Here is a 26759-nt window from a genome sequence, read left to right on the forward strand (position 1 = left end):
GACGAGGGAGAGGAGGTTGGCGGAGGCTGCGGGAAGTCACGTCCCCCAGACCTTGGCATTCGTGGGCTCAGTTCATCTCCTCGCCCTTTCCTCGAGAGCCGCCTCTCTTGTTCGTCTCTCCCCTCGGCCCCCCTCACGGTGACGGTGGCGGCGAGAGGAGAGTTTGCTTGAAAGGACGCGTGTGAGGGAACTTGAGGGGCGGAAGAGTGGTTCGGTGGTTCCCCCGAAGGCTGGAGCTTGCCATTCAGAAAGCAGGCGTATAAAAAAAACACTTTGTCAGAGGAATGGAGGCTGTCTTGGCCCGGGAAAGGAACGGGAAGTGCTGTGTGGAAGATACACCCGACTCTGTGTCGTCCTTCCCCCCCCTTTAAAAAAAAACGCTGGGATGGATCAACTGTACAGGAGATTCAGTGTTTCACAATTCGTTTTGTAAGAATTGCTCAAGGAGTAGCCTTATTATGCGGGACCTGTTCGTGTTTAAGCTGTTACAGGACTCAATAGTTGTCTGTGGGGGAGCCTGTGTGGAAAGACTGAAGGGTAGATAAGCCTAAAAAGAGAACATTGAAAAACTGCATTTAGCCATTTCTAGGGAACCTGATGAAGACATAATCAGGAACAGTTGAATTGTTACCTTCAGTAATGCCTCCTCTTGGTTTACTCATTTTTAACTCTGTATTTCTGCAGAGATGTCTTCCATTTTCACCCCCTTTAAAACATCTCACAAGCAATTAACATGGCAATGAGATATATTAATGCACATTCATTGGGGTTGTAATTTGTTAAATTTATGTCAAGCTGGTATCCATCACTATCCTGTTCCCTGCTTTATCCTTACCACAACCAGATGGCAGCCTGAAAGAAAGTCACTCAGTGAATTTCATGGCAAAGTAGCAATTGACTCCAACTTTCCCTATCTAACCTCTACTCTGGCTCTCAGTTGATTGTTGGTTATCTAATAAGTGAAAATAATTTTTGCTTTTTAAAAATGCTCCAAATTACTTATGAAATGTATTGACTTTATAAGTAGTAGTAGAATATGCAGTATTAAAGTCTGTCTTTAAAGAGGCATCTCCCATTCTTCTAATGTACAGGACAATTTGCCATTTCAGAATGTATGCTTATAGTGTCATGTGTACACCATGTAGAAAATGTACTCTTTTATACAGTACTTCTAATTTTCATGACATAACAAAAGTAAACAGAAACCAGCTTGTAATACCTTTGATTGACTAAGATTTCAGTAACTAGGTGATACACATAGTCATAGTTTGTCTGCTTAACACTCCTATGATTTGAAGTAGACTTTTGTTTATTTTAGAGGGAGTGATGTTTTCATCCTGTAGATGATTTTAATAATTGTTCTATGCAACCTTAAAGCATCATGCATTCTGGAAGAAAAACTGACAGAGGTTGTATCAGCTCACAGTCTGGGAATATGAACTGTTTTCATCTAAAATAGTTTCATTTGTTATCTGTAGTCTGGGAGAAAATCATATGGATTAACTTGCTGGTAATCTAGAAACAGCTGGAACTGAACGTTGATGTAAAATGAGTCAGAGATTCAGATGAGAGCTATAGTATTTGTGAAGTGATTTTGATTACATTTCCAGTGGAATGGAGTGTATGGGAAGCAAACCGTTACAGTATAATGAAATGAAAAATGGCAAAGGATGCAAGTTGAATTGGCAGTTTGTCCTGCATTGTATGAGATGAATCCTGGTGTCAGATACCACAAGCTTGGAGTCTCCATATTGGAATATTACTTTTAACAAAAACTCTAACAGTGCAACATGTGATCAGGATAGTTTTTTATAAAAACTTTTCTTTTTTTTTCTTCCACCCCACCAAGTTCTGCAATGTCCAGTCAGAAGATGTGACCCACAGGAGTCAGAAGGTCACTTGTTTTTAATATTTTAGTAGTCTGGTAAAGGTTTTACCCAGCATTCTTTTAGGATCATAACAAAATATAATGTTTCTGTACTCTTATTGATTACATAAACAAACAAATCTAGCTATTTATTCATTCCAAAAATCAATCTAATTAGGTTTGTTGTAGGTACATAATCATGGAAACTATGATAAATTTGTGATACTTTAAAGACTGACAAGTTGTAATTGGCATAAGCTTCTCTGGACTGAAACCCCCTTCTACGGATACATGGAGGCGCTGAACCTCCTGTATTTCCATTCCATTCCTGTTATATTTTTTCCTTTCTTTGGTTCATCTACTGTCCATCTGCTGAGGCTACACTGCATGCATCTAAAGTAGTGGGCTGCAGACAGCAAACACTTATGTCACATAGAATTCATTAGTGTTAAAGGTGCTGTAGGATTTTTTGTTTTGTTTTTCCTGCTGCAGGCTATTATGGTTATTTACTTGAAGAAAAATGTGATGAACTTGTTTCTCGACTGCAGATAAGTTTTTGGATTAAATAATATTAGTGACCATATGTGCCTACAAGCAATAATGGAAATTTTGCCTCTCTATGCTTATATATCTTGAATAATCTTCTTGCTTAGTGTTATGAAGTAATATGGACCTGTAGCTGTACTTTATGTCATCCTAGTACCTTGAAACCAGTACCATAATAAGCTGTTTTTATTCATGAGCACTGAAAATTCTGTGATGACTATTATGTCTTGATAATTGTTTTTTTAGTAGACAATTGCATGAGGAGTGATAACTATCAATTTCTTGTAAAATCACATGCGGCTTGAATACAGTATTAACATGGTAGAGCAGGCACTGGTTATGAGTTAGACTAATGCAGATGGACTTTTCTTAGGTTTTGTGATTTTGCTAGTTTTGGCATAATGAAACAATTATTTTCTATTAATGAGTTCAAGTATTTATTAGTAATGTCGAGTTTTTCTCTTTTTAAATTAGGGATGCATAAAAATGCCACGTATCCTTTGGGAAGATTGCATGGGTATGAATAAGCATCTATAAAGTCTGAGGAAGAAGTAAAAGGGAATCTCCCTTTCAGCAGCATACCTGATGTTGAAGGACTTCATCTTGCCAATCATGGAAGAAGATGGCTGGGAATGGCTAGTAGCTCCCATTCAGCAGCTGATATCCTGGGGTGCATCTGCAGCCATGGTCTTTGGAGGTGTGGTGCCATACATCCCACAGTACCGAGATATTAAAAGGACACAGAATGCAGAGGGCTTTTCAACCTATGTGTGTTTAGTATTAATGGTTGCTAACATTTTAAGGATACTCTTTTGGTAAGTTTACTCTTCCACCAACATGAGTGTTTTCTTTCTATTTGATTTGCCAGTTATAGCTGTGAAAATATTGAGAATGAAATACATATTTTTAAATGTGCCAGATTCAATCCCAGTGAAAGTAACTAGTGCTGGATTCCTGTTTCTTGTTCTCTGTTTCTGTTTTTCATCAGGATGCCACATTTTACATACACTTTAAATTTGGAGAGTATGCTTTGGTCAAGACCAAAGTACTCATTTGGCAAGAGTACTGTGTATGAGGATCTTATACAATAGTATAGTCAGGATCTTAGAAGACAGTTGACGTAGTTATTTTATATTGTTTTATATTGTGTTTCTGAAATAGACTTTTGCTTTTCATTAGGCAGGATTGTTTTTACAGTCCAAGTCCACAGAATGACACATCTATTGCAAGGCTATACCTATAACGGGACAAAATGAGATCTTGCAGATGTCATTGGACAACAACACCCATCTTCCAAGGCAGCTTTGCCATGGTGAGGGAGTTGCAATTCAACAACCTCTGGAAGGCTGCAGTTTCCCACTCTGGTTATAAGGAGCTAGACAACAGGATATTCTAAATATCTTTAAGGCTGCAGGATATATTGTTTAACTTGTATCCTTCCTAATATTTCTACTGTTAATATCATGCCATGCCATTTCTCTGCTATCCTTACAGTATACACTTATCAAAATAGCATGAGTCAGTTATGTGGTGAACTTCTTAAAAAGGATAAAACATTTTTATTTTATGCACTTACATTTTATAAGTTTTAAGCCCTTACTTTACCCTTGTCTGAAAGGAAGTTGGAAGATGGTGAGCTTGTTATCGCTTGTTGCACACATCTTAAAGTTGACCATTGGAGAGCTAGCTCTGGAGGACCTGGATTTAGTCCAGGATTTTTTGTTACTGATTCCAAATGTGTAGTATTAATACATATGAGTGATATGCTCTGAGATTGCAATTTTCAAGTGTGCTTATGTTTTGGAGGCAGTAGTCGAACAATTGTGTTGGAAGGATGTGGGTTAGCTTGATTTGCCATAATTCCGTTGCCTCCTTTTCTAACCTGAAATATACCGTATTTTTCGCTCCATAAGACGCACCTTTCCATAAGACGCACCAATTTTTTAGGAGAAGAAAACAGGAAAATATAATCTGTTTTCTTCGCTCCATAAGACGCACAGACTTTCCACCACCCCCTGTTTTGTGGGGAAAAAGTGCGTCTTATGGTGCGAAAAATACGGTAATCTTTGTGTTAATATGTTAGTGTTAAAAGAACTAAGATTTGGAGAGGAAAGAAATGACCGATAGGCACAATTTAAAGAGTTTAATAGTAACCTGTTGGAAGTTATAAAATACCATGAGATTATGGGATTCATCTGACTTTCAGGATTAGAGCGTCAGGCCTTGCCACAACTAGCACATGACATTCAATTTTACATCCCAAATGTCTGAGTCAATGTCCCATCTCAACACCACTCAAACAGGATGCAGTTTAATATAGTATCTGTTTTATAATGATAGTTTCAATTTTTACAGTCTTATGACTATCTGCTCTTTCCATAACCTGAAGGAAACATCAGTTCTAGCACTGGAAAGGGCTTCAGTTTCTATTTGCAAACTGAATCTACATCTAATATTTTTTCTTTTACTTAAAAGTTAAAAAATCAGTTTTAATAACTGATATTTGCGGCTCTTAAGTAGTCCTGTCACAAATCTGTTACCTCTTAATTATTTCTAAGTGCAATTTCTGCTTTGTATGAGGATAGTATTATGTAATTCTGGAATTAGGAAATGCTTTGAGAACAAGTTGTTCTTTACTTCTGAGACAACTAAAAACTTTTTCATTAATAATCTAAATCCACAGCAATGCTTTTCTGGTAATAAAACTTCCAGAACTAAAGCATTGTTTTAAAATGTAAGAGTAGGTGATAACTTTTATTGGACTACTAAAAATAAAGTGTTTTGGTGTACGGCACAGTATCTATATTTTAAATTTTCCACCCCACCCCTAGTGAATCAAGGAATAGCTATGTTATTCTAAAGTCTTCTGGGTAATTCGCTATGTTTTGGGGAACTCTGGAAAAGTAGGCCATCCACTGCCTGATTCCTCCCACTTCACAGGCAACAGATGGCCTGTTTATGCATTTGATTCGATGCAATCTATTAGGCAAAGAAAAGTTCACTGTAAAGGGGCCCTATAAAGTAAATACACGTTGGTGTGCAAAAGGAAGAAGAACATAGTGTGTTTGGTGCAGGAATTTTGAAACAGGAGTTCTTTAGGCAGCAGCATTTCTGTGCTTAAGGAGTTTGGGATCCTAGGCCAGTGGATATAGGCCACACTATATTGTCCTTCTACTTTAGGTCTTCAGTTTAGCATCACCATCTCCACCTTTTTTCAAATTTCTGCCAAATAAATTAATTTCCCCAAATACAACTGTTCAAATAAAATTCTTAGCATGTTACCTGTTAGTTTTTATACATTTAAACATTTGTTTTTTTATCCACCAAGTAGCAGAGCCCTTCCCTTGATTCTAACTTGTTTAGAGATGACAGCTGAGGTAGAGGTGTTGTACCCTGTTTTCCCGAAAATAAGACCTAACCTGAAAGTAAGTCCTAGTATGATTTTTCAGGATGCTCGTAATATAACCCCTACCCCAAAAATAAGCCCCAGTTAAGAGAAGCCCTGCCCTCCACCAGAAGGGAAATCAGAAGAAGATGACATGACTGTGTTTGAATAAATGTAGATGGTTGTACATGAAAAAAATCCCCTGAAAATAAGCCCTAATACATCTTTTGGAGCAAAAATTAATATAAGACCCTGTCTTATTTTCGAGGAAACATGGTAGCTTTTACATTTGTAATGGCAATGGGCAATCAGATGTTGGACAGAAGCCAAATGTTATTGAAAATTCTGCCTGGCAGTTGCATTACATTGTGCTTTATATCTGTACCTGACCTTCAAAAAGGATTGGCTACTTTCCAGATTCTTCTGTCTCCATTGGCTGAAGGAAAATTGAATAAGTGCTGTTAGCTTTGTTGGTGAATGGTTTTTTTAGGTGTGAGAAATTTAACTGTTTAGTTACAGATTTATAATGCAAAAATGTAAAGATTTTACAAAAACAGTTTCATTTTCTGTCAAAAGAGAGTTCACTGAATCATTGTAAACAGCCTCTGTACATTCAGTAATAAATGAGAGTGGTGATGTTGAGATAGGGAGTCAGTTGTTAATTCCTGTGTTTTTCAAAGTACTGTGATTATTGCTCAAGAGCATCTGTGGTAATCATTTGGCTGTTGTCACCAATTAAATCTGTGCTTACTAGCCATACATCCCTCTGATCAATGAATGCATGTCCCAAATGCTAATAGTGTGCTGCAGGACCAGCATAATGCCATGTCCTGCCTCCACACAACTGCTGGAGAAGCTGTCTTACACAGGAGCAAGAGAGCAGTGATGTTGTAGGCACCTCCTTAACCAAATCTAATTAAAAGAGCGCTTATAAGACTTCATACAGAGTAGGCAGACATAACATCCCTCTATTCCCCAAACAGAGGAAATGTGTTCATACTGAAATGTACATATGAGAGGAGCTGTGTCTTTTCAGTAGTGTCATTATGTACTACAATAGTAATTGCTAGTATCTTCATATTTATCTGCCACCCGCCTTAAAGAATTTTTGCACTGTGTGTACAAGTCTAACCCCTTTCATCCTCACAACTAATCTATGAAATAGGTTGAGCTAAGAAGTGATGAGTGTTAGAATCAAGTGCGGGATCCTAGTTTCCTAGTCCAAGTACAATAGTTCAGCTGTTCCTGTACACAGTCTCTAGCTAATGCCTGTAATACTTGGGCAACTAGATCTTGCAAGATGATTGAGGGCATATCCATATGGAGGAAGTTGGAGCAGCCTGGCTTGTGCTTAAAAGTGAGATTATTTAGTGAGATTATTTTATCTCTCACTAGAAAAATCCTTTCATTCATACTAATGTTTTTTTCTCCCATGAGAAGGGTCCAGACAGATCTTTGAGTTGTCCTAATTTGTCCCCGTTTTGATTAATGATATTCCACTTCCTGTCCCCTTCCCCACCTTTTCCAGTGGCCATCGTTCAGTGGTCTGTGATGATTTTCCTTTTTTGTTATTGTTCACTAAAGAGATATGTTGAGACAGCAGTGTATTTACCTAGCTTAGTACACATTACACTGTTGTATCCTGTTTATTCAGAATGAGTTGTCCTAATTTGTCCCCGTTTTGATTAATGATATTCCACTTCCTGTCCCCTTCCCCACCTTTTCCAGTGGCCATCGTTCAGTGGTCTGTGATGATTTTCCTTTTTTGTTATTGTTCACTAAAGAGATATATTGAGACAGCAGTGTATTTACCTAGCTTAGTACACATTACACTGTTGTATCCTGTTTATTCAGAATATTCATAAATAGGGAAATATATATGCTAAATTTATAATTATAGAATGGATCAAAATAGACAAACAGTTCTCCACAGGGTGGATTTGGTTTAAATCATGATTTAAATTTTTTATAAACTGGATTTTTTGACAATTTAAATTAATTTGATTTTTTAAAAAATCATTGATTTTTTATCCATTCTGGTTCTCTGTTGTCTCTTTCAGCAAATACTTCACAGGGTTGTTACCTGAGATAACATGTCTCATAGCTCTAGTTTGGTGGAAATTAATTATCTGCATGTGCTACATAATGAGCTAAATAGGAGTGCTCCAAATATTATTTAAAAATCTGTAGCTCTATGTCTGCGTCAAAAAAGAGCAGGACAGCTTCAGAAGGGGAAGTGGGGGTGCTCTTTGAACTGCTTTTGGTGCTGTTTGGTTTATGTTATCCACAAGTGTCAAAACACTTGTGGATGACATAAACCAAACAGCACCAAAAGCAGTTCAAATAGTGAGCTATTCTGCCAGTGCAGATGTGACCTAAGATACTGTTTAAATACATTAGCAGTGCTATAGAACAGTGGTCGGGGAACAGGGGTAAATTACCCCAGATGGGGTAAAAATGAAAATCCTGGGGGTAATGAGCAGAGCACTACCCCCCCACTCCCACCCCCTGCAGCTGAACCTCAAACTGGAAGCCACCTCTCCCTCCTTCCTTGGTTGTGGCACTTGTAAATCCTCCATTCTTTTAGAGATTGGAGACAAGGCTGCTTGATTGGTTACAGCTGTAGAACAGCCCCAGGCAGTTAATCCATCCGGCTTGTGAATGACTGCTTCCGCGGGAGGTGACTGCAAGCAGGAGAAGGGAAAGCACCAGTTAAGGAGGGAAGGAAGGTGTGAGAGAGCAATGGGTGGCTTCAGCAGCTTGTTTAAATGTATGTAGAAAATTGAGAGAGGGAGGGAGGGTGGGTGGGTGGATGTGTTTGTGTGTATGAGAGAGAAAGAGAGACTGACTCAAAACTGAAAAAAGGAGCAGGCAGAAAGGATGGAAGGCTTGAATTAAGGGGGAAAAGGGTGCTTCGTCAATCTTGTTTAAATGTAATGAGAGGAAATGGACATACTGAACTGAAGCAACTAATTTTTGAAGATTGAGGGAGTTTGATTGAGGGGTTTGTGTGTGTGAGAGAGAGACAGAGAGACTTTACTCTTTCATAAAACCATGAAAAAAGGAACCTTCTAAAATTTAATCTTCACTGCATTTAGCTCTGCAGTTTCTGCTGAGAACAGCAGAAGTTTGAAGTGTGTAGCAATCACGTTTCTCTATTTCTCATCCCCAAAGGAGACAAGAGTATCATACTTTATTCCCAAAATCTGAATCCCAGTCTTTCTGCTCCTGCTCCTACTTTTACTGCAGCACCAAACATAAGACTGTGGATTTCTTTATTGAGTCAATCCATCTCACGTGCATTCTTCCTCTTTTCCTACTGCTTTGCCTGCATTTCTGCCTTTTCCAGTGAGCTTGTCTTCTTATAATGTCACTGTAGTACAGTATCCTTTGTTTGGTTATTTTAGCTTGTAGTGAAAGTCCACACTTAATTTGCTTTACTTACCTTTCTGACAAGTCATAATAGGTTTGTCATCGCTTTCCTCTCAAGAAGCAGGCGTCTTTTAATTTCGTAGCTGCTCTCACCATCTGCAGTGATCATGGAGCCCAAGAAAGTAAAATCTGTCATGCCTCCATATCTTCCCCTTCTATTTGCCAGGAAGTGATGGGACCAGTGGCCATGATCTTAGTTTTTTTGAAGTTGAACTTCAGACCATTTTTTGCACTCTCCTCTTTCACCCTCATTACGAGGTTCTTTAATTCCTCCTCACTTTCTGCCATCAGAGTGGTATCATCTGCATATCAGAGGTTGTTGATATTTCTTCTGGCAATCTTAATTCCGGCTTGGGATTCTTCCAGTCCAGCCTTTCGCATGATGTATTCTTCATATAAGTTAAATAAGCCAAGGGACAATATACCGCCTTGTCGTACTCCTTTCCCAATTTTGAACCAATCAGTTGTTCCATATCCAGTTCTAACTGTTGCTTCCTGTCCCACATATGGATTTCTCAGGAGGTTGATAAGGTGATCAGGCAGTCCCGTTTCTTTAAAGACTTGCCATAGTTTGCCGTGGTCCACACAGTCAAAGGCTTTTGCATAGTCAATGAAGCAGAAGTAGATGTTTTTCTGGAACTCTCTGGCTTTCTCCATAATCCAGCGCATGTTAGCAATTTGGTCTCTAGTTTCTCTGCCCCTTCGAAATTCAGCTTGTACTTCTGCGAGTTCTCAGTCCACATGCTGCTGAAGCCTACCTTGTAGGATTTTGAGCATAACCTTGCTAGCGTGTGAAATGAGTGCAATTGTACGGTAGTTGGAGCATTCTTTGGCACTGCCCTTCTTTGGGATTGGGATGTAGACTAATCTTTTCCAATCCTCTGGCCACTGTTGAATTTTCCATTAGTGATGATAAAAAAAATAGTGCACTAGTCCTTTGATATTGGGCTATGGCACCAGGGTGAGTGACATGACCTTTAGCCTGGTTTGTTCCTTTTTGCACACCACACACAGAATGATTAAAGTGGTAGGAAAGCCCCTCTCCCTGTGTTGATTATCTCTAGCAAGCACGTTACTGCTAGCACCACTGGCAGCCACTGATGATGATTAAATCCTCTGCGAGCTAGCAAAAATTTAATGCAACTTGCTAGGCACGTTGGACACCTTACTACTCCCCATACCAACCCATGGCTGGAGTGCAATGTGTTCCAGCAAAAACACTGCACATCTTTATTGAATTTGGTGCATCCTGTTAGTTTGGTATATAGCCTGGCAGCCATTGATACTGATGATATATCCTGCTAGTGCGCTACACAGCCTGTGTAGATTCAATAATATTTTGAATTCAAATAATGTATGATTTCCTTCCTTTCAAATCAAGGGGGTAATGTCGGCATATATAATTTTTTTGGGGGGGTAAAAGGTAAAAAAGTTCCCTAACCCCTGCTTTTTCCATAACTACTTCTCTATGGTGGTGTTGTAGCACTTGTAGACGTAGCAAATCATGCATCAGGCAACTCAGTTATTGGTTTAGTAGTTGTGATTAGGTGGGAAAAAACTGTGCAGTTGGCCTTGCGCATTTGTGCTGGTCCCTTAAATTTTACGGTTGTGCCTTGCAATAAAACCACAAGATGGTTGTTTTATAGCAGAAACTCCTACATTCCTGCTATATTGTCTAGAGCAGCCATTCGGAACCTTTTTTGGCCATGACTGTAAACATAATATGAAAGAAATATAGGTCAGATCAGGATGGCATAAGTTGCAAAACAAATTTTATAAGGTGGTGTGTGAGGAATTTTTTCCATTCTGTGACTGGTCTAGACAACTCCTCCAGTGAGAATGCCATGTTCTGCCTTGGGACAGCATACTACAATCTGTTCTTTTTTAGGTAATGTGATTGATTATTCCTCAGAGCAGAAGCCTCTCCTGAAGAAAATACAGTGGGATCACAAGCAGCAGCAGATAGATACAGCTGTGTATTCTGATAGACATGTTAAGTACATTTGATTGTGTGGGAGAGCATGTAGATTGAGGACCAGAAATTTTTTCATAGAATACCAGAATTTAGCATAACAGATCCAGTCATGGAGGAGGAATTCGTCAAGTATCTGAGGGTTTGAATTCTTTAGTGGATCTGTAGATCCACAAGATAGGCTTCCTAGACATTTACTGGGGAAGGAAAGAAATGTTCATAATTTTTGCCGCAACAGAGAGCAGTCTTTGCTAATTCAGGGCTTAAAGTGGGTTTTGTCTTCAGGGAGTCAAGGAAAACTAGAGCAGATAAAGTGCGAGGAAGCAGACAGGACTGGGAAGAAATTTAGGCCAGACAAAATGTTCAGAAAAAGCTCCAAAGAAGGAAAAGGCGAAGAATAATCTAAATTAGGAAAGAAACAAGCAGATTTGAAGATGCAGGCCTTAGAATGATGCACAGTCAAGTAATGTCAGGTAAGAGCTGTTGACTGGTCTTCCCAGAAATGTTTTCCAGCATCCTTTTAGAACTGGGAAAAGGCAACAGCTAATGAGATTTCAGCCATCCGTTTGAGTCGTAGCTATGTTTATTTAAAAGTTAATAGAGTGAAGCTGGGGATTTACTTTGTTCAGGACAAGTGGATGCATTCTAGGGGAAAGGGGAAATGAGATACAAGAGATAAAGAGTTGGGATGTGGAAAAGATATTTCCTGTTTCCACAGTCATTAATGAATTAGTCATGTTCCAAAACAAATGGGTTTATTTACATTTCATGCTTTAGACTTCAAATTCAGACAAAGATGTGCAGACAGTGTTAAGGTGAGCATCCCATCCCCTCTGATGGTGGAAAATTAAGATGAGGATGTTACTGAAATATTTATTCTTCCTTTTCCATAGCAAAGTGTAGTGCTGCCCTGCCATAATTTTCTCTTTCCAACTGAGACTATATCTTGCTATACCGTTCTTTGCTAATGATTACTTTGTAAAGGGGAATCAATCCACACATTTGAAGGTTCATGGTCATAAGTGGCTAATGTGAAGATTTCTCTATTTAAATATCTTGATTTCTCTTGACCAACTCGGCCTTCCTAAACATTTTTTATCTTTTGTAATTGAAAGGAGGAAGTAGTGTAAGGAAGAAGCATTCTCAGGAGGAGGGTATATAAATGTGAAATTTTCTGGCCTATAAGAATATGCAAAAGAAACATATGTTCTAGATGTGGAAAAGGATGATCACAGAGCTACTTTTAAAAAAAGAGAAGAACAAAATTGATGAAATTACAGGCTATGGAAGGAGAAGCCAGCCTTTGTGTTGAGACCTGGAGGAGTGCTGTCATGTTTGATTATTAAGTGAGGGCAGCACTCACCTCCTGGGTAATAAAGTTTTAAAAATTAGACATTATGCAACAAAGCTATAACTGGCAGCTGTTTGGATTTTGTAACCCTGATTCAACTGCAGTGATCCAGGTGCATGAGCAGGATGTCATCTGTGTATTTTTACTTACCTGAACAAGACTTTTTGGGGTCAGCGCAATAAATACTGGAATGGATGTCCACATGTTGATGCAGCATGTCTGTGCAGTGGTGCCTTGCATAGCGATCGCTCCGTTGAGCGACGAAATCGCTTAGCGATGGAGTATTTGTGATTGCAAAAGCGATCGCTTTGCGATGGTCCCTATGGGGTTTTTTCGCTTTGCGATGATCACGGGGAAGCAATCATTGCAAAGCAACCCTTTTTTAACAGCTGGTCGGCAGTTTCAAAATGGCCGCCGGGCAAACAAAATGGCCACCCGCTGTTTTTCCTCGCTTAAGAGGTAGCAAAAATGGCGGCGCTATGGAGGATTTTCGCTTAAAGGTGAGTTTTTAAGCCCATAGGAATGCATTAATCGCGTTTTCATGCGTTTCTATGGGCTTTTTAATTTCGCTTAGCGATGAAATCACTTAGCAACGGTTTTTCCAGAACGGATTAACATCGCTAAGCGAGGCACCACTGTATATCATTTAGAGGCATCTCCATCTGCTGTCTAGCAAAAGTGGTATATAAACATCCCCCTCATCTGTAGTTGGAGTTTGATAGAGCTCTATGTGTGTTTGCCCAATGCTTCTGAATGTTTTCAACTTAGTCTGTATGATTTCCTAGACAAACTAATTCAGACTCCTAAATTTTTGCAATTGGTGTTTAGCTTTGGCAATAGTTAAGAGAACCATCATGGTGCTAGTTTCAGTGTTTCAAGTAGTAAATAATGGCTTGGATTCAAAGCTATAGATGTGTGAATAGAAGCACTTCTAAATAGGCAAACATATTGATTATGCCTCTGCTAAATACCCTGCTGTTGCATCTTATGCTGCTTTGGAGAACCTCCAGAATCTATGTTGTAGATTATATTATTATAATAATTGAGTGTTGCCAAGCCAATTCTGACTTATGGTGATTCTTTCCAGGGTTTCCTAACTAGAGAATACTCAGAGGTGGTTTACATTCTCTTCTTCTGGGAACACTCTGGGCCAGTGCAGCTTGCCCAAGGCCACACAGGCTGGCTCTTAACTTCCAACCTCTAGCTCCACAACCAGATACCTAAAACACTTAGCCATCCAGCCAACCTGTAGATTATATACTGCTTAATAATTACAGGTATATACTGCTTGATATGGAGAGATTCCCCTATATCAAGCAGTATATAATTACAGTGGTGCCTCGCTTAGCGAGTGCTTCGCTATGCGATGAATTCGCATAGCGAGGGGGTCCGGGCCATCGCTGGAGCGTTCGCTCAGCGATGGCCCCTATGGCGATTTTTCGCTTTGCGATGATCGCTAAGCGATTCGCTTAGCGATCTTCGCATAACGAAGCGGGGGAGAACAGCTGATCGGCGGTTCCAAAATGGCCGCCGGAAGGTCCGCGCCGCATTTTCGCGCCCTGCCCTCGCTTACCGAGGGCGCGAAAATGGCGGCGTTATGGAGAAACATCGCTTAACGGTGAGTTTTCAAGCCATAGGAACGCATTGAACGAAGTTCAATGCATTTCTATGGCTTTTTTATACCCGTTTAGCGATGTTTTCGCATAGCGAAGGTTAATCCGGAATGGATTAACCTCGCTATGCGAGGCACCACTGTATTATAGAATATATAAGAACATCTTTGTTGTTCTATCCTCTGGAATAGCTTTCGAGGAATATAAACATTGGAATGGGGACAGTATTAAGAGAGTAATATTTGGTTCAATGTTCCCTGTAAGCTGTGCATGTACGTGCTTGCCCAGAGCTCCATCGGGGTTGCATACAGGCAGCTGGTTTGTTTAGTTCTTGTTTTGAGTTAAACCCCACTCACTCCCATGCACACAAAGTGAGGCTCCTGCACAACAGGGCAGAAACTTTGAGGGAATGTTGATTTGGTTGATATGCAAGTGCTGAAAGCAACTACATAGTTGTATCTTCTCATCTCTCTTCCTGTTTCCCATTCATGATCAGAAGTGTTTCTAGGATTTCCCATCTTATTCTTAAAAGAAACCCAAACCCTTAGATGAAGAAGTCCAAATCAGAAGCAGAAATTTAGGATGCACAGCTTTCAGTCGGGTTTTTGTGCACAGAAGCTTATTGTTACAAGAGGATCATAACAGAGCAGATGCTCTCCATTTGCATAGCATGATTGTCCACCATACATGTTTACACAAAAGTAAGTCTCATTTAGTGGACCTTACTTCCTGGTATATGTGCATGGGATTGCAGACTTGGAAATTATTTTTATTCCCCTTCCTTGGAATCCCAAAATGTTCTGAGAGTGGAAGGTCACATACACAAGTAGTCTATCTTTTGACCCTAGCCTTGTATAAATAACCATATGGTAGAAGCCCTTTTCCTTCAGTAAATATGATAAATGTGGGTGTTTACTTTAGATGTCAGTACATTGAAAACTGTGTAGCATTTTCTAGCGCACAGATGAGGAATCTGTTTCTGTTGAGGATACTTGGGTTAGGTCTCTCAGGAGCTGTGTCTTGGTGATAAGTGGGGCAAGCACTAGAAACATGCAGGACTGCTGCTTCCTTCCTTCTCATCTCTGCCCTTCCCAGGCACTGCAACCAGTTACAGAATGAGAAAATTACTTGCTGTAGTGAAATTCAAAAAGAACAATTCAAAGTAGCGTATTTTTCGCTCCATAAGACGCACCTCAGTATAAGACGCAGCTAATTTTTAGAGGAGGAAAAGAGGAAAAATTCTGAACCAAATAGTGTAATAAAGTTATATGGTATCTCTATAGACAGAGTGGTCTCAGGTGAGGAGGTCTATTACTTTATATAATACATTTTGAATTATGTTCACCATTAGGGGAGTGAAGTAGACACCCCAAGGCGCAATACATCAGTGTAAAGTATCAAGCATTCAGGTTTAAGATACCATTAGAATGGGTTGCTTTGAATAGTATGACAAATCTCAAAAGAACTAAAAGCCTTTCATTCAGTGAGCAACTGAAACAAATCTTACTTTTCACCAACAATGCCTCATGTGCCCCTTAACATCACCAGTCAGCAATCCAGCCAGGAATTGCTCTGTATTATGTTATTTACGGTACCTGGACGAGTCTTCTCCCTTCCTCTGTGGAGCTCCCCCCCTCTGCTTCTCCCAGCTGGCTGGTCACATGATCTGGCTGTCCAGTAAGCAGTGCTGGTCCTACAGGGCTTCTACAGATGCTCTGTAGTATCAGTGCTACTAATGAGTGCAGTACTGGGGGGGTCTGTTAAATCAGTGGTTCTTAACCTTTGTTGCTCAGATGCTTTTGAACTGCAACTCCCAGAAACCCCAGTCAGCACAGCAGGTGGTGAAGGCTTCTAGGAGTTGCAGTCCAAAACTCCTGAGTAACCCAAGGTTAAGAACCAGTGTGTTAAATCACCACCGTTTTGCCTAGACCCAGCAAGCTTGAGGCAGAGTCTTTCCAGATCAGCGTTGTAAAAAAGATGTAATTATCAGACTGACCACTAGAGAGAACCAGACGCAATGCATTTTCTTCATAAGACGCACAGACTTTTCACCTCACTTTTTTTGAAGGGAGAAGGGCGTCTTATGGAGCAAAAATATGGTATATTTTAGAGCAAGACAAATTTAAAGAGATGCAAATATAAAAAATGCAAAATATAAAAAAATACAAATATGAAAAATCCAATATTCTGTTGGAACAAAGTCAGTGAAATTAGGCTTTTGAAAGCCCTCCCTTCAGATGTTAACATTGCTTATCAGTGACACTTGAGTTAGGGAGAGCTCTACAATTCAGGAAGAAGAAATTGGATAGCAGCCAGTTGTTTCTGAAAGTCATCTGCAGGTTTTATAATGAGAATTGAATATAGTTATAAAACATGGACCTTTCAGTAACCTTTGGTTGGTTTCCAGATCTAAATCCTCAATAATCCTAACTAAATGACATCAGTAAATTAATTTCCTTGGGAGAGCAAGTGTGTTAACTTCACTGAATAAAGGGTTTTATATGCAATCTAAACATATCCTTCTTTGTGGTCTCTGTGAATGCACACAAATGGACACAAATTATTTTCCGCCTGCGCAGGACCTCTTGGAAGTTTCTAGAGCTTAAAGACATGTGATTAATGGGATGTTTCCATGTGGAGTGCATGCTCCGCCCACCTGAAGTCCCCTCAGTTCCTTTTAGCCGCTGCCTAGGTCAGACCTATTTCATCGAGCTAGAGCAATTTTCGTGTATTTCAAATCACCTCATGCCTTCATGGCCTTCTGTTCTTTCGGTTGACGTTCCCTGCGAGCTCTATCCAGTGTTACTATTTTCCTTTTTTATGTCCCCGTTACTTTTGTTCCCCTCCTCCGTCTCCCCCGTTCCCCCCTTTCTTGCTTCTTTTTATGCCCCCCCGGGCCATTTAAGCAATGTGTGCTTTGCACAAATAAAATACCACTTACTGACTGCCACAATCACTATTTATTTTGCCTGGGTGGACAACACTAAACACAATCCTGCCCAGAGTGTAAAAAACTCACCAAACCAGCTTTAAAACTCCGTTTAGAATGCCTAAGATCTTACCTTTGGGAAAGGTCTCTTCATCTGCCAACTACTCCAATGGAATCTACTTCGCTCTCTGCTCCTAGACTGGACCCTCCACATTTGATATCGAGCCTGACAACACCCTCGCCGAAACAAAAGGAACAACCCAGGCTGGTGTCGAAATCAAAATCAAAACCGACATCAACTTCGAAGGCCTCTTCGACTTGTACAAAAGATCAGTCATCAAAAAAGAAGAGACAAAATCAAAGACAGAAAGACTAAAATCATCTCGGCCTGCCTGTCCAGACCCATCTCAAATACTCCTCCTGATGCCCATATTATAAGAGTCCTCTCGAGATGTTCCCAAGTCTCTTTCTGAGGTGGAAGATGTACCTGTTTTGCCTTCAGGCCAACCTCCTGCTTCTGCAGAGAGCTTGTCGTCTAATGTTGGCCTCTCAGTGGCTGATGTACCCTCCAGCCCAGCCTTGGCCCATTCTAACCCTGCATTATCAGGGCGGGCAGTACCATTACAACTCACTGGATCTGAATGATCACAAGAGTCTCCTCCTTGAAAGCACAAATCTAAAAAGTGACATCTCTCTCCTCCAGAATACGACCTACTGCACAGGGAGTTCTACTACTACCAAGAACCCTCTTGATACCACCTGAGACCCAAGTACCGGGATCCATATTACACTCAATATGATCCATACCACCAATTAGGAAGATCGAACCAATATATTATGATGAACCTAAACAAGTTTGATATACCTTTCCCTATCCACCTAGGCACTCTCCTTCCATTAACACCCTCCCCACCTCGATACCAGCACCATGTTCATACATCTAATTCAGTGTCTTCCTCTCAAACCCTTTTGATCACTAAACTAGTGCTCAAATGTACAGCTTATACAAGAAACCAACCTCCACTTAAATAGTCCCGACAATCCTTGACTACTGTCACTCCATCTCACCATAGACGACACACTCCATCGTTGCATGTCACCACTACCTACATGGGCCCACCCCCTCCCCCAATTGAAGCAGATAAAAGCTACAACTGTACACCCTTCCACAGCGAAGTCTCTGATACTGAAGCCACGACATCAATCCCTGTCATCTGATTCAACTGCCTCTGATCATAATCTGTCTTCCAAGGTGTCACAAGAGTCTCCCTCTAACCTTCCTTCTCTGTGCTCGGATGTAGTAGAGAATCACCATCCTCCTTTGGAGGATTTTACATTGTATTCTCAACTCATCTTGAGGATGGCTAAATCCCTCGAGCTAGAAGTTGAGGAAACCCCACCTCCGAAACAGGACTTGGTATTTGACAATATCAATCAAGATAAAACCCTGCCACTCAGCCTAGCATTCATAACGGCTATGCTTGACCTAGTCAAAGAGTCATGGGACAAACCACCATCCTCCCTCCAAATCTCGAGGAGGGTTGAGAATCATTACAAAACACATGGTTCAGACACATCCTTCTTAGCACAACTTCCGACTTCAAATTCCGTTATCGAAGCAGTCGAACCAGTCCCAAACCAGAAACAAATAATCTGTAGCTCCGACAAACAGAGAGGGCAGAAAATTAGCCATATTAGGCAGATGCCTATATTCTCTAACATCTTTTCTAATGAGAGTGACTAACTATTAAGCTGAGATGGGAGAATACCATTGTCAACTATGGAACAGAGTTCTCCCGATCTTGCAAGCAGCACCTGAGGAGTCTAAAGCAGAGGCACTAAATATTCACCTTGAAGCTTCCACATTAGCAAAGCAACAGTGCATCGCCTCGAGACATAGAGCCGATGCCGCCTCCAAGGCTATGGCCAGCTCTCAATTGCCCTTCAACACTGTTTGGCTTCAATCAGCGGGTATTTCTGACGATACCAAGCCCCGTATCAAAGACCTTCCATGCGACGGTATCGGCTTATTCAGTGAAAAGGTGGACGAAGTTATGGATAATCTCCATAAGATTCGAAAAATGGCCAGATCATACACCACAGAGCAGCCATACCGTTACCAACATCCACAATGACATTGAAAACCTTTTGTGCACCAACCTTTCCAGCAACAATACCACCATACAGAACCTAGGTGCTTCAATAATTTGCTACGGTTATCTCATTGAATTCGAACATCCTCTGCCCACTGGTCACATAAAATACACTCCATACTCATTAGCCCTTCAAGACAAAGTTCTCCTTCTTCAAAAACACGCTATCACTACAGTTCCACCTTCCAATCCCCACAGTGGCTTCTACTCCTGTTATTTTACAGTACCGAAAAAGGATGGAGGATTCCGTCGCGAATACATTCCGTCCCTTGCTCGATCTCAGAAACCTCGACGAATACATCCGACCCAGACGTTTCAGAATGGTTATGCTCAAAACCTTCATCCCTCTTCTCTCTCAGGGAGATTGGTTCATAGTGATATACCTTCAAGATGCATACTTTCATATTTCCATCCACCCTCAACACCAAAAATACCTCCGGTTCCACTTTGATGACACCCCTTATCAGTTCTGTTCCCTTCCATTCGGCCTATCAACCGCACCTTCACTGACGTGTTGAGAGTGAGGAGAGTGTCTTTCAGGGAACCTTCGTAAGAACTTGATACGATTAGCCAATTGTCTATGTAGTGAAATGTGGTGACACCTTGTAGATGGAGGTATGCAGCGACTGGTGTGAGGCATTTGGTAAAGGTTCTTCGGGCTGGGGCGCTCACTGCCGAGGCCACAAGATTCATGCCTTAGGGACAAACAAAGAAAAACCATTACACATAAATCATTTGAAGCTTCTAGCAGTTGTCAAAGCTTTCTATGCTTTCCAGCCACTCATCAAAGGATGCGCTGTCCAACTAGTCATGGACAACACAACAGTCCTGTTTTATATCAACAAACAGGGAGGCACACATTCACTATCTCTACTTTACCTAGCAATTGAACTCTGGGAATGGTGCTACACCTATCACATTTTCCCAGTCTTGGTCCACGTGGCCACACACAACAACTCGTTAGGAGACCACCTCAACCCTATTACCACTTCAACACACAAAAGGACTTTAGACAATGCTGTACTGTCTTCAACCAATTTTGTGACTGATGGGGAGTCCCCTACCATCGACATTTTTGCCACTCTTGAGAATTCGAAGTGCACCCGATACTGCTCCCGAGCCAGAAAAGGTGTTGATTTCATGGGGATTCATGGTCGACTGAGGGATAGACCTTCTATACCTCTTCCTACCCATCTTGCTCATCCAGCAAACAGTAATAAGATTAAGTCAATTCTGCTCCAAAGCCATTCTTCTCGTACTGTGGTGGCCCCGTCAGCCATGGTTCTCCCACCAATGTCGACAGACCTGTTCTACCTCCCATCCATCCTGCACCTACTAACTCAGGACAACAGCAAGATTCATCATCCAGACTTTCAAGTCCCTCAATCTCACCGCATGGACGATTCTCCCTCTATAATGGCTGGACAAAGTTAGAAAGGCTTCCACACAGCTTTTATACAATCACAAATAGAAAGCCTTTTCATCCTTTGCTGCTTCTAACAACCTTCCAGCAACACCAGTTTCTTTACAGACACTACTTACCTTACTTTGACATCTCTTCCACCGAGGGTTATCTCATTCTACTTTGAAGGTATACATCGCTACCATTGTAGCCCATCAACCATCAGACTCAAACTCCGCTCGGCTTTTTTCTCACTCCACTCTGAAGAAATTTCTTAAAGGACTTTGCAACATCCTCCCTCCGCAACGCCCTCCTCTTCCACAGTGGTCGCTTCAAATAGTCCCCAATACCCTAACTCAGCACCCCTTTAAACGAATGGTTACTACAAACCTCAGACTGCTCTCTCTGAATACCTTATTTTTAGTTGCCATAACATCAGCCAGATGGGCTACTGAATTTGCAGCCCTCAGATCAGATCCACCGTATATCCAGTTCCATCCAGACAAAGTCACTCTTTATCCAGATGTTTCATTTCTTCACAAAGTTGTGTCTGAGTTTCACTTAAACCAACCCTTGATTCTTCCTTCCTTGTTTCCATCTCCTTCAGCCGACCTTGAGCGCATGCTCCACATGCGTGAAGTCAGACGCTGTTTGGTGTTCTACATTTACGGGACCAAACCCTTTCGAAGATCTCCTCAACTCTTTGTTTGTTTTCATGGCCCTCATATGGGCTCGCCAGCCTCACCACAAACTCTGTCCAGATGGATAGTCCAGACGATTTCCTTGCTTTATGAGCTGGCAGGCAAAACACCTCCGGAGACTCGCAAGGTCCATTCCACTAGGGCTGTCTCCACCTCTACCGCCTTTCAACATGGCATAGATGTCTCTCACATCTGTCGAGTGGCCACATGGTCAACTCTCTCGACATTTGTCTCCCATTATCACCTAGATGTCAGAGTGAAGAATGATGCTGGCTTTGGCACAGCTGTTCTCACTTCCTTCCTGATGTGACGTCCCACCAACTGGTAAGTGAGCTTGTTAGTCACCCATTTGTGTGCATTCAGAGACCGCAAAGAAGAAAGAGAGGTTACTTACCTGTAATCATGGTTCTATGAGTGGTCCTCTGTGAATTCACACATCCTGCCCATCCTTCCCTCTGTCCGTCACGTTGTCGTCTCCATTATTTTTCTGACAGCGCCAGACTTTTCAAGAACTGAGGGGACTTCAGGTGGTTGGAGCATGCGCTCCATGGGGAAACATCCCACTAATCACATGTCTTTAAGCTCTAGAAACTTCTGAGAGGTCCTGTGCAGGCGCAGAATAACCCTTTTGTGTGGATTCACAGAGGACCACTCTAAGAACCATAGTTACAGGCAGGTAACCTCTCTTTTGTTTGGTTCTTAATAATACAGTGGTACCTCGCTAGACGACGGCCCCGCTATATGACGAAACTGCATGATGATGACTTTTTGTGATCGCTATAGCGATTCGCAAAATAGTCATTCCTATGGGGGAATTCTGCTGGACGTCGATTAGGTCCGTGCTTCGCGGACTGTTTATTTGCAAGACAATGATTTTTTTCCAATGATCTTCAGCTTCCTAAAACGGCTGTCCTGTGTTTTCTGGACCCATGCTTCGCAGGGCAGCCATTTTTACAGCTGATCGGCGCTCGCAAAATGGCTTCCCTGTGGGTGATCTTCGCTGAATGACCAGGTATTTTCCCCATTGGAACGCATTAAACTGAGTTTCAATGGGGAAAAGCTTTTTGCATGACGACAATTTCACTTAGTGATTTTCCCGGAACAGATTATCGTTGTCATGCGGGGCACCACTGTACTTACTATAAATGTGCAACTGAGGAGTTGCCTAGTTTGGTTAATATAATGAGAAATCCAGCTTTCCAGCCTCTGGCTTTTGTTCTCAAACTGCTCTTCTTTCCATTGTCGTCTTTGTGAAACAAACACAATCCTTTATCTCTGTAAAACCTCAGCTATTTGTCTCTATTCTTAGTCACTTGCTTTCAGTGTCTGCTTTACTGTCCACTGTCCTTTATTAGCTACAAATCCTCTGGATTTCTTTTCCTAGTTTCTCTCCTTCAACTTCCCTGCTTCCTCCGGTCCCCTTTTGTAACCTTGTAATCTATACACAGGACCCTTTGATCCTAATCTGATTTTCCCTTCAAAATAACAATTTACCTTCCTTCAAGAAGCTCCCCCTCCTTCCCTCCCATATCCTCCTTTACCTTCTGTATCCCTTACCTTATCCCAAGTTGTTAATTTTTAAAAAAAGCTGCGTTGTTGATCAGTGTTCTGTTGAAGGCTGTTTCTCTTGACTTACTGAAATGCTTCTGAATGTATGCATATACTAGAAGTGTGAGAATTTGGTTAGAATTTCAGAGGAAGAGAATAGAACCTAAAGAAGAACGAATAATGCATTTTCCCCCAGTGAAAAAGAATACAATAGAGAATAGTAGGCATGTTCAAAAGTGTTTTCTTCATTCCTCTTCCTGTCTCTTTCCCTGCCCTTTTTTTTGCTTCAGCAATTAAGTGTACCATGATGATTTTTTATTTTATTTTAAAAATTTTTGTAAAAGTTAGCGGTATAGTAGTACAGCAGTGTATCTGCCTAGCATGGTAGACATTATTTTATCCACATTCAGCTGATTCAGCTAGGCATTGAGTAAAATGCAACTAACAGCTTCAGTTTGTCGAAAGTAGTGCTGTGCTATCAGGGGAATATTTTTTAAAAACTCAGTAGAGGAATAGAAAAATAAAATAAAAATGGAGGTTTCATTTCAGTGCCACAACCCATCTGTTACATCACAGGGTTGTCACTGCAGCTAATGCCATCCTCATGCCATTTTGGTGAAATTACCTGTCTGCACAGGCTAAAGAAAGAGCTATTTTGGATCTTGATGAACTGTGTCAGAAAGAATGCATGCCCCTGCCAGAAAGGTACAGGACAGTTCTTGAAGGAGAAGGGATCATTCTAAGTAGAAACACATGCAGATGAGATTTGTTTTATCCAGTGTCTTCAACAATCTGTATATCATAACTAAAGATGGAGGTATTTGTATTCGTATATGAATACCCCTACACAGTTGGACTTACTGAGGGTCCGGCCCCTGGGGCTGGACCGTTCACTCGTGTGTGTGGCAGTGGCAGCCTTGATCAGCCTTCTAATAATTGCTTCTGGAGTGCAGCTCTTTCTGCTCATCAGCCGTAGAGGGAGACTCGTCCTCCCTCCCCTGCCTGGAGTTGTCTAGATGAGCAGAATAAGAGCAGTGCTTTGGGAGCAATTGGAAGGCTGCCCAAGGCTGCTGCCACTGCCAGACACATGAATGGACAGTCCCTAGTTAAGTCCAGCTGTGCGGGGTATTCATATTCGTATACAAATACCCCCATCTCTAATCATAACTATATTCCAGTGTGGACAGATTTATTTATTTATTTATTTAATTTCTATGCCGCCCAATCTACCCAGAGGTCTGTGCAGGCACAGGTTGAATGTGTATCTTTATTTCTGTCATCATCAAGTTGAAAATCAAATATTAGGAATTGAGTTGTAAACATGAATGTGATTTTCAGAGAGCTGAGTGTGACTCAGCCCTAGTTCTGACCAAACTACAGGTACCTGTCTTACCTTTGACTCTCTGTGCAGACTTCCTTTGGCTCAGCTTTTGATAGGGTTTCATTTAAAATTGCCAGGTTGCTTTGTATAAGCCCTACTCCTGTGTTAATGAACCATTATCACTTTGTCTGTCATATATCCACCTGATGATGGGGCTATGTGTAAACATAGACAGGTATTTATATTCCTTGTGTCTGAAGAAGTGAATTTTGATCTATGAAAGCTCATACTGAAATAAATTGTTAATTTTATATTCCCCCCCCACTTGCTTTCCTTTCCTTTTCCCTTTAATTTTATCAGAAAAACAAGTTCTGGTAGCTTGGAAAATAAACATGAAATAAAGCCCACTTCTGTGTGGATATATTGCAAGTGACAATTGCCTATTGTTATGTGTCTGGGTTTTTCAAAACTTACCTGGAAATATGAACATGTAAATTCAGGGTATTAGGATATTGCTATCTATATATGTGTATATGTTTTATATTCAAGCAATAGCTGCCTATTGTTATGTGCCTAGGCTTACTGTGAAATATAGGCAAAATAATTCAGTATGTTCAGAATGTTGCTTTATAGCAGTGGTTCTTAACCTTTTTGAAAGAAACGCCCCCTTGAGCCATTGAGGAAGTTATCATCACCCCCCTCCCCGTGCTGATATCTTATTCATTTGTTTGTTTGTTTGTTTGTTTGTTTAAGACACTTAAATCCAATGACCCCTGAAAACAAAATTCAATTCCAAGAAAATGAAATGCCCCCAAAAAGTAACATTTAATGATTTAGTTGCAAGTGAATTTTAAGACGGAAAAAGAAATATAAAAAGGGCATAAAAACAAACTGCAATGCAGGAACTAAAAATTTCAAGATGAAAACTCTGAAACTAAATTAAGATTGGAGGAAAATATATATTCATGCACACTGTAAAAAGGCTGCAGCCATCTTCACAGGTTTGGCTTGCTCCAGCACCCCCACACCGCCCCTTTTCATTTTACCGCCCCCCTGAAAAATGAAATCGCCCCCTGGGGGGCATTATCGCCCACGTTAAGAACCACTGCTTTATAGTACTGTATGTGTTTTATACTGAGCTTCTTAAATCTGAAAAAGTGAAGAGCTCTCCCTCTAGTGGTTTTTGTGAGAGAAATCAACTTCACTTCTATAAATGTTTCCTATCCCTGGCATATATATTGATTAAATGAATTTGTTTGTCGTTCAATGAAGCATATGCTGGAAGAATAGTAAACTACAGCGGTGTTCGACTTATGAACCTCCCGACTTACGACCATTTCAAGTTACAACCATCTCCGGCTGCAAAATTTAGCTTTGACTTGCGGCCGGAGCTTCTAGTTACGAACAGAAAAAGGCAGGGAAAAAAGGTGGGAAATTCAAATTGCTAACTGTTGGTAGACGAAGAGGCTGCTTCTTTGTAGCTCTTTCGCCCCAATGGTTACAATAAACTTGAACTTGATATTTTGAACCTATTGGCAAAAATCTTTCAGATATCTAAGATTTTTTCTTAATTTCACCTGCATCTTACAAGGTTGGAAACCACTGTGTTAGGTGGATTCAAAGTACTGGGGGGATAACTTGTGTATCCCTGGCGAGAAGTGCATTTTTATTTTGTAAAACAATGGCTGTACATATTTCTGTAGAAGATGTTCACTATGGCTGCAGAGGTCATGACTGTATCTGATGTACTTCAGAAACAGGAAGGTAGATTTCATTTTAACATAAAAAGAAATTTCTTGACAATAAGAGCAGTGAGAGGCAATGACTAAGATATGATATGCTGTCCCTTAATGAAGATCTTTAAACAAAGCGTGGTTCACTACCTGTTGGAGTGTTGCAGTTCTAGATCTGCATTTTGCAGAGAGGTAGGGGTTGGATTAAGTGGCCTATAAAAGCTTATTTTATTCTCAAGTTCTTTGCGATGTTCTGCCTGAAGAAATGTTTTGTAAACTGCTAGCTAATGTTTTAGTGATTGTCCACTGTTAATAACACTTCTGTCCATGACTGTGGATTTGTGACTGGCTGCCTTCCAGCTGGGAGTGCATTGTAGAATATGCTGTGGACAATAATGCTAAACCTATTATAAAGTTTATTAACATAGCCATCAGGGTATGTTTTGCTTTATACCTATGTGGGTTTTAAAGCTGTTGTAGTTTCCTTTTAAAAAAGAGTACAGACTTCTGGATGTTCACTATCTGATATGTCTACATTTTTGTCTCCTTCTAGGTTTGGGAGGCATTTTGAATCCCCACTGGTGTTGCAGAGCATTATCATGATAATTACAATGTTACTGATGTTGAAACTATGCACTGAAGTACGTGTGACAAATGACTTAAATGTCAAAAGGCGCTCCTTTTCAGGTTGGTCAAAAACATTTCTTAGTGATAATGTTAAACATTGTTTTTCTTCTGTAGCCTTGCTTGTTTTATTAAATTATAGTTGGACAAATACTTTGTCAAATTTGTCATTTGATAATCCA

The 26759-nt window shown here is 40.7% G+C and overlaps 1 protein-coding gene and 1 long non-coding RNA gene across 20 annotated transcripts in view; both read left to right on the forward strand.

The window, feature by feature from the left end:
- Positions 1-26759, forward strand: part of LOC144589239 (uncharacterized) — a 701357-nt gene that overhangs the window by 63206 nt on the left and 611392 nt on the right. The gene's annotated exons all lie outside the window — the stretch shown is intronic.
- Positions 1-26759, forward strand: part of SLC66A2 (solute carrier family 66 member 2) — a 128758-nt gene that overhangs the window by 359 nt on the left and 101640 nt on the right. For all 19 annotated transcript variants that reach the window (XR_013545255.1, XR_002299461.3, XR_013545256.1 and 16 more), the window contains exons 2-3: positions 2888-3228; positions 26507-26640. Coding sequence is in view for 12 of the 19 variants with exons in the window: in XM_072998712.2 (XP_072854813.2) it covers positions 2999-3228; positions 26507-26640 (364 nt within the window). In the remaining 7 variants the exon portion in view is untranslated. The remainder of the gene's footprint in view (positions 1-2887; positions 3229-26506; positions 26641-26759) is intronic.

This window comes from Pogona vitticeps, chromosome 4, assembly GCF_051106095.1.
Source record: "Pogona vitticeps strain Pit_001003342236 chromosome 4, PviZW2.1, whole genome shotgun sequence".
NCBI lineage: Eukaryota > Metazoa > Chordata > Lepidosauria > Squamata > Agamidae > Pogona > Pogona vitticeps.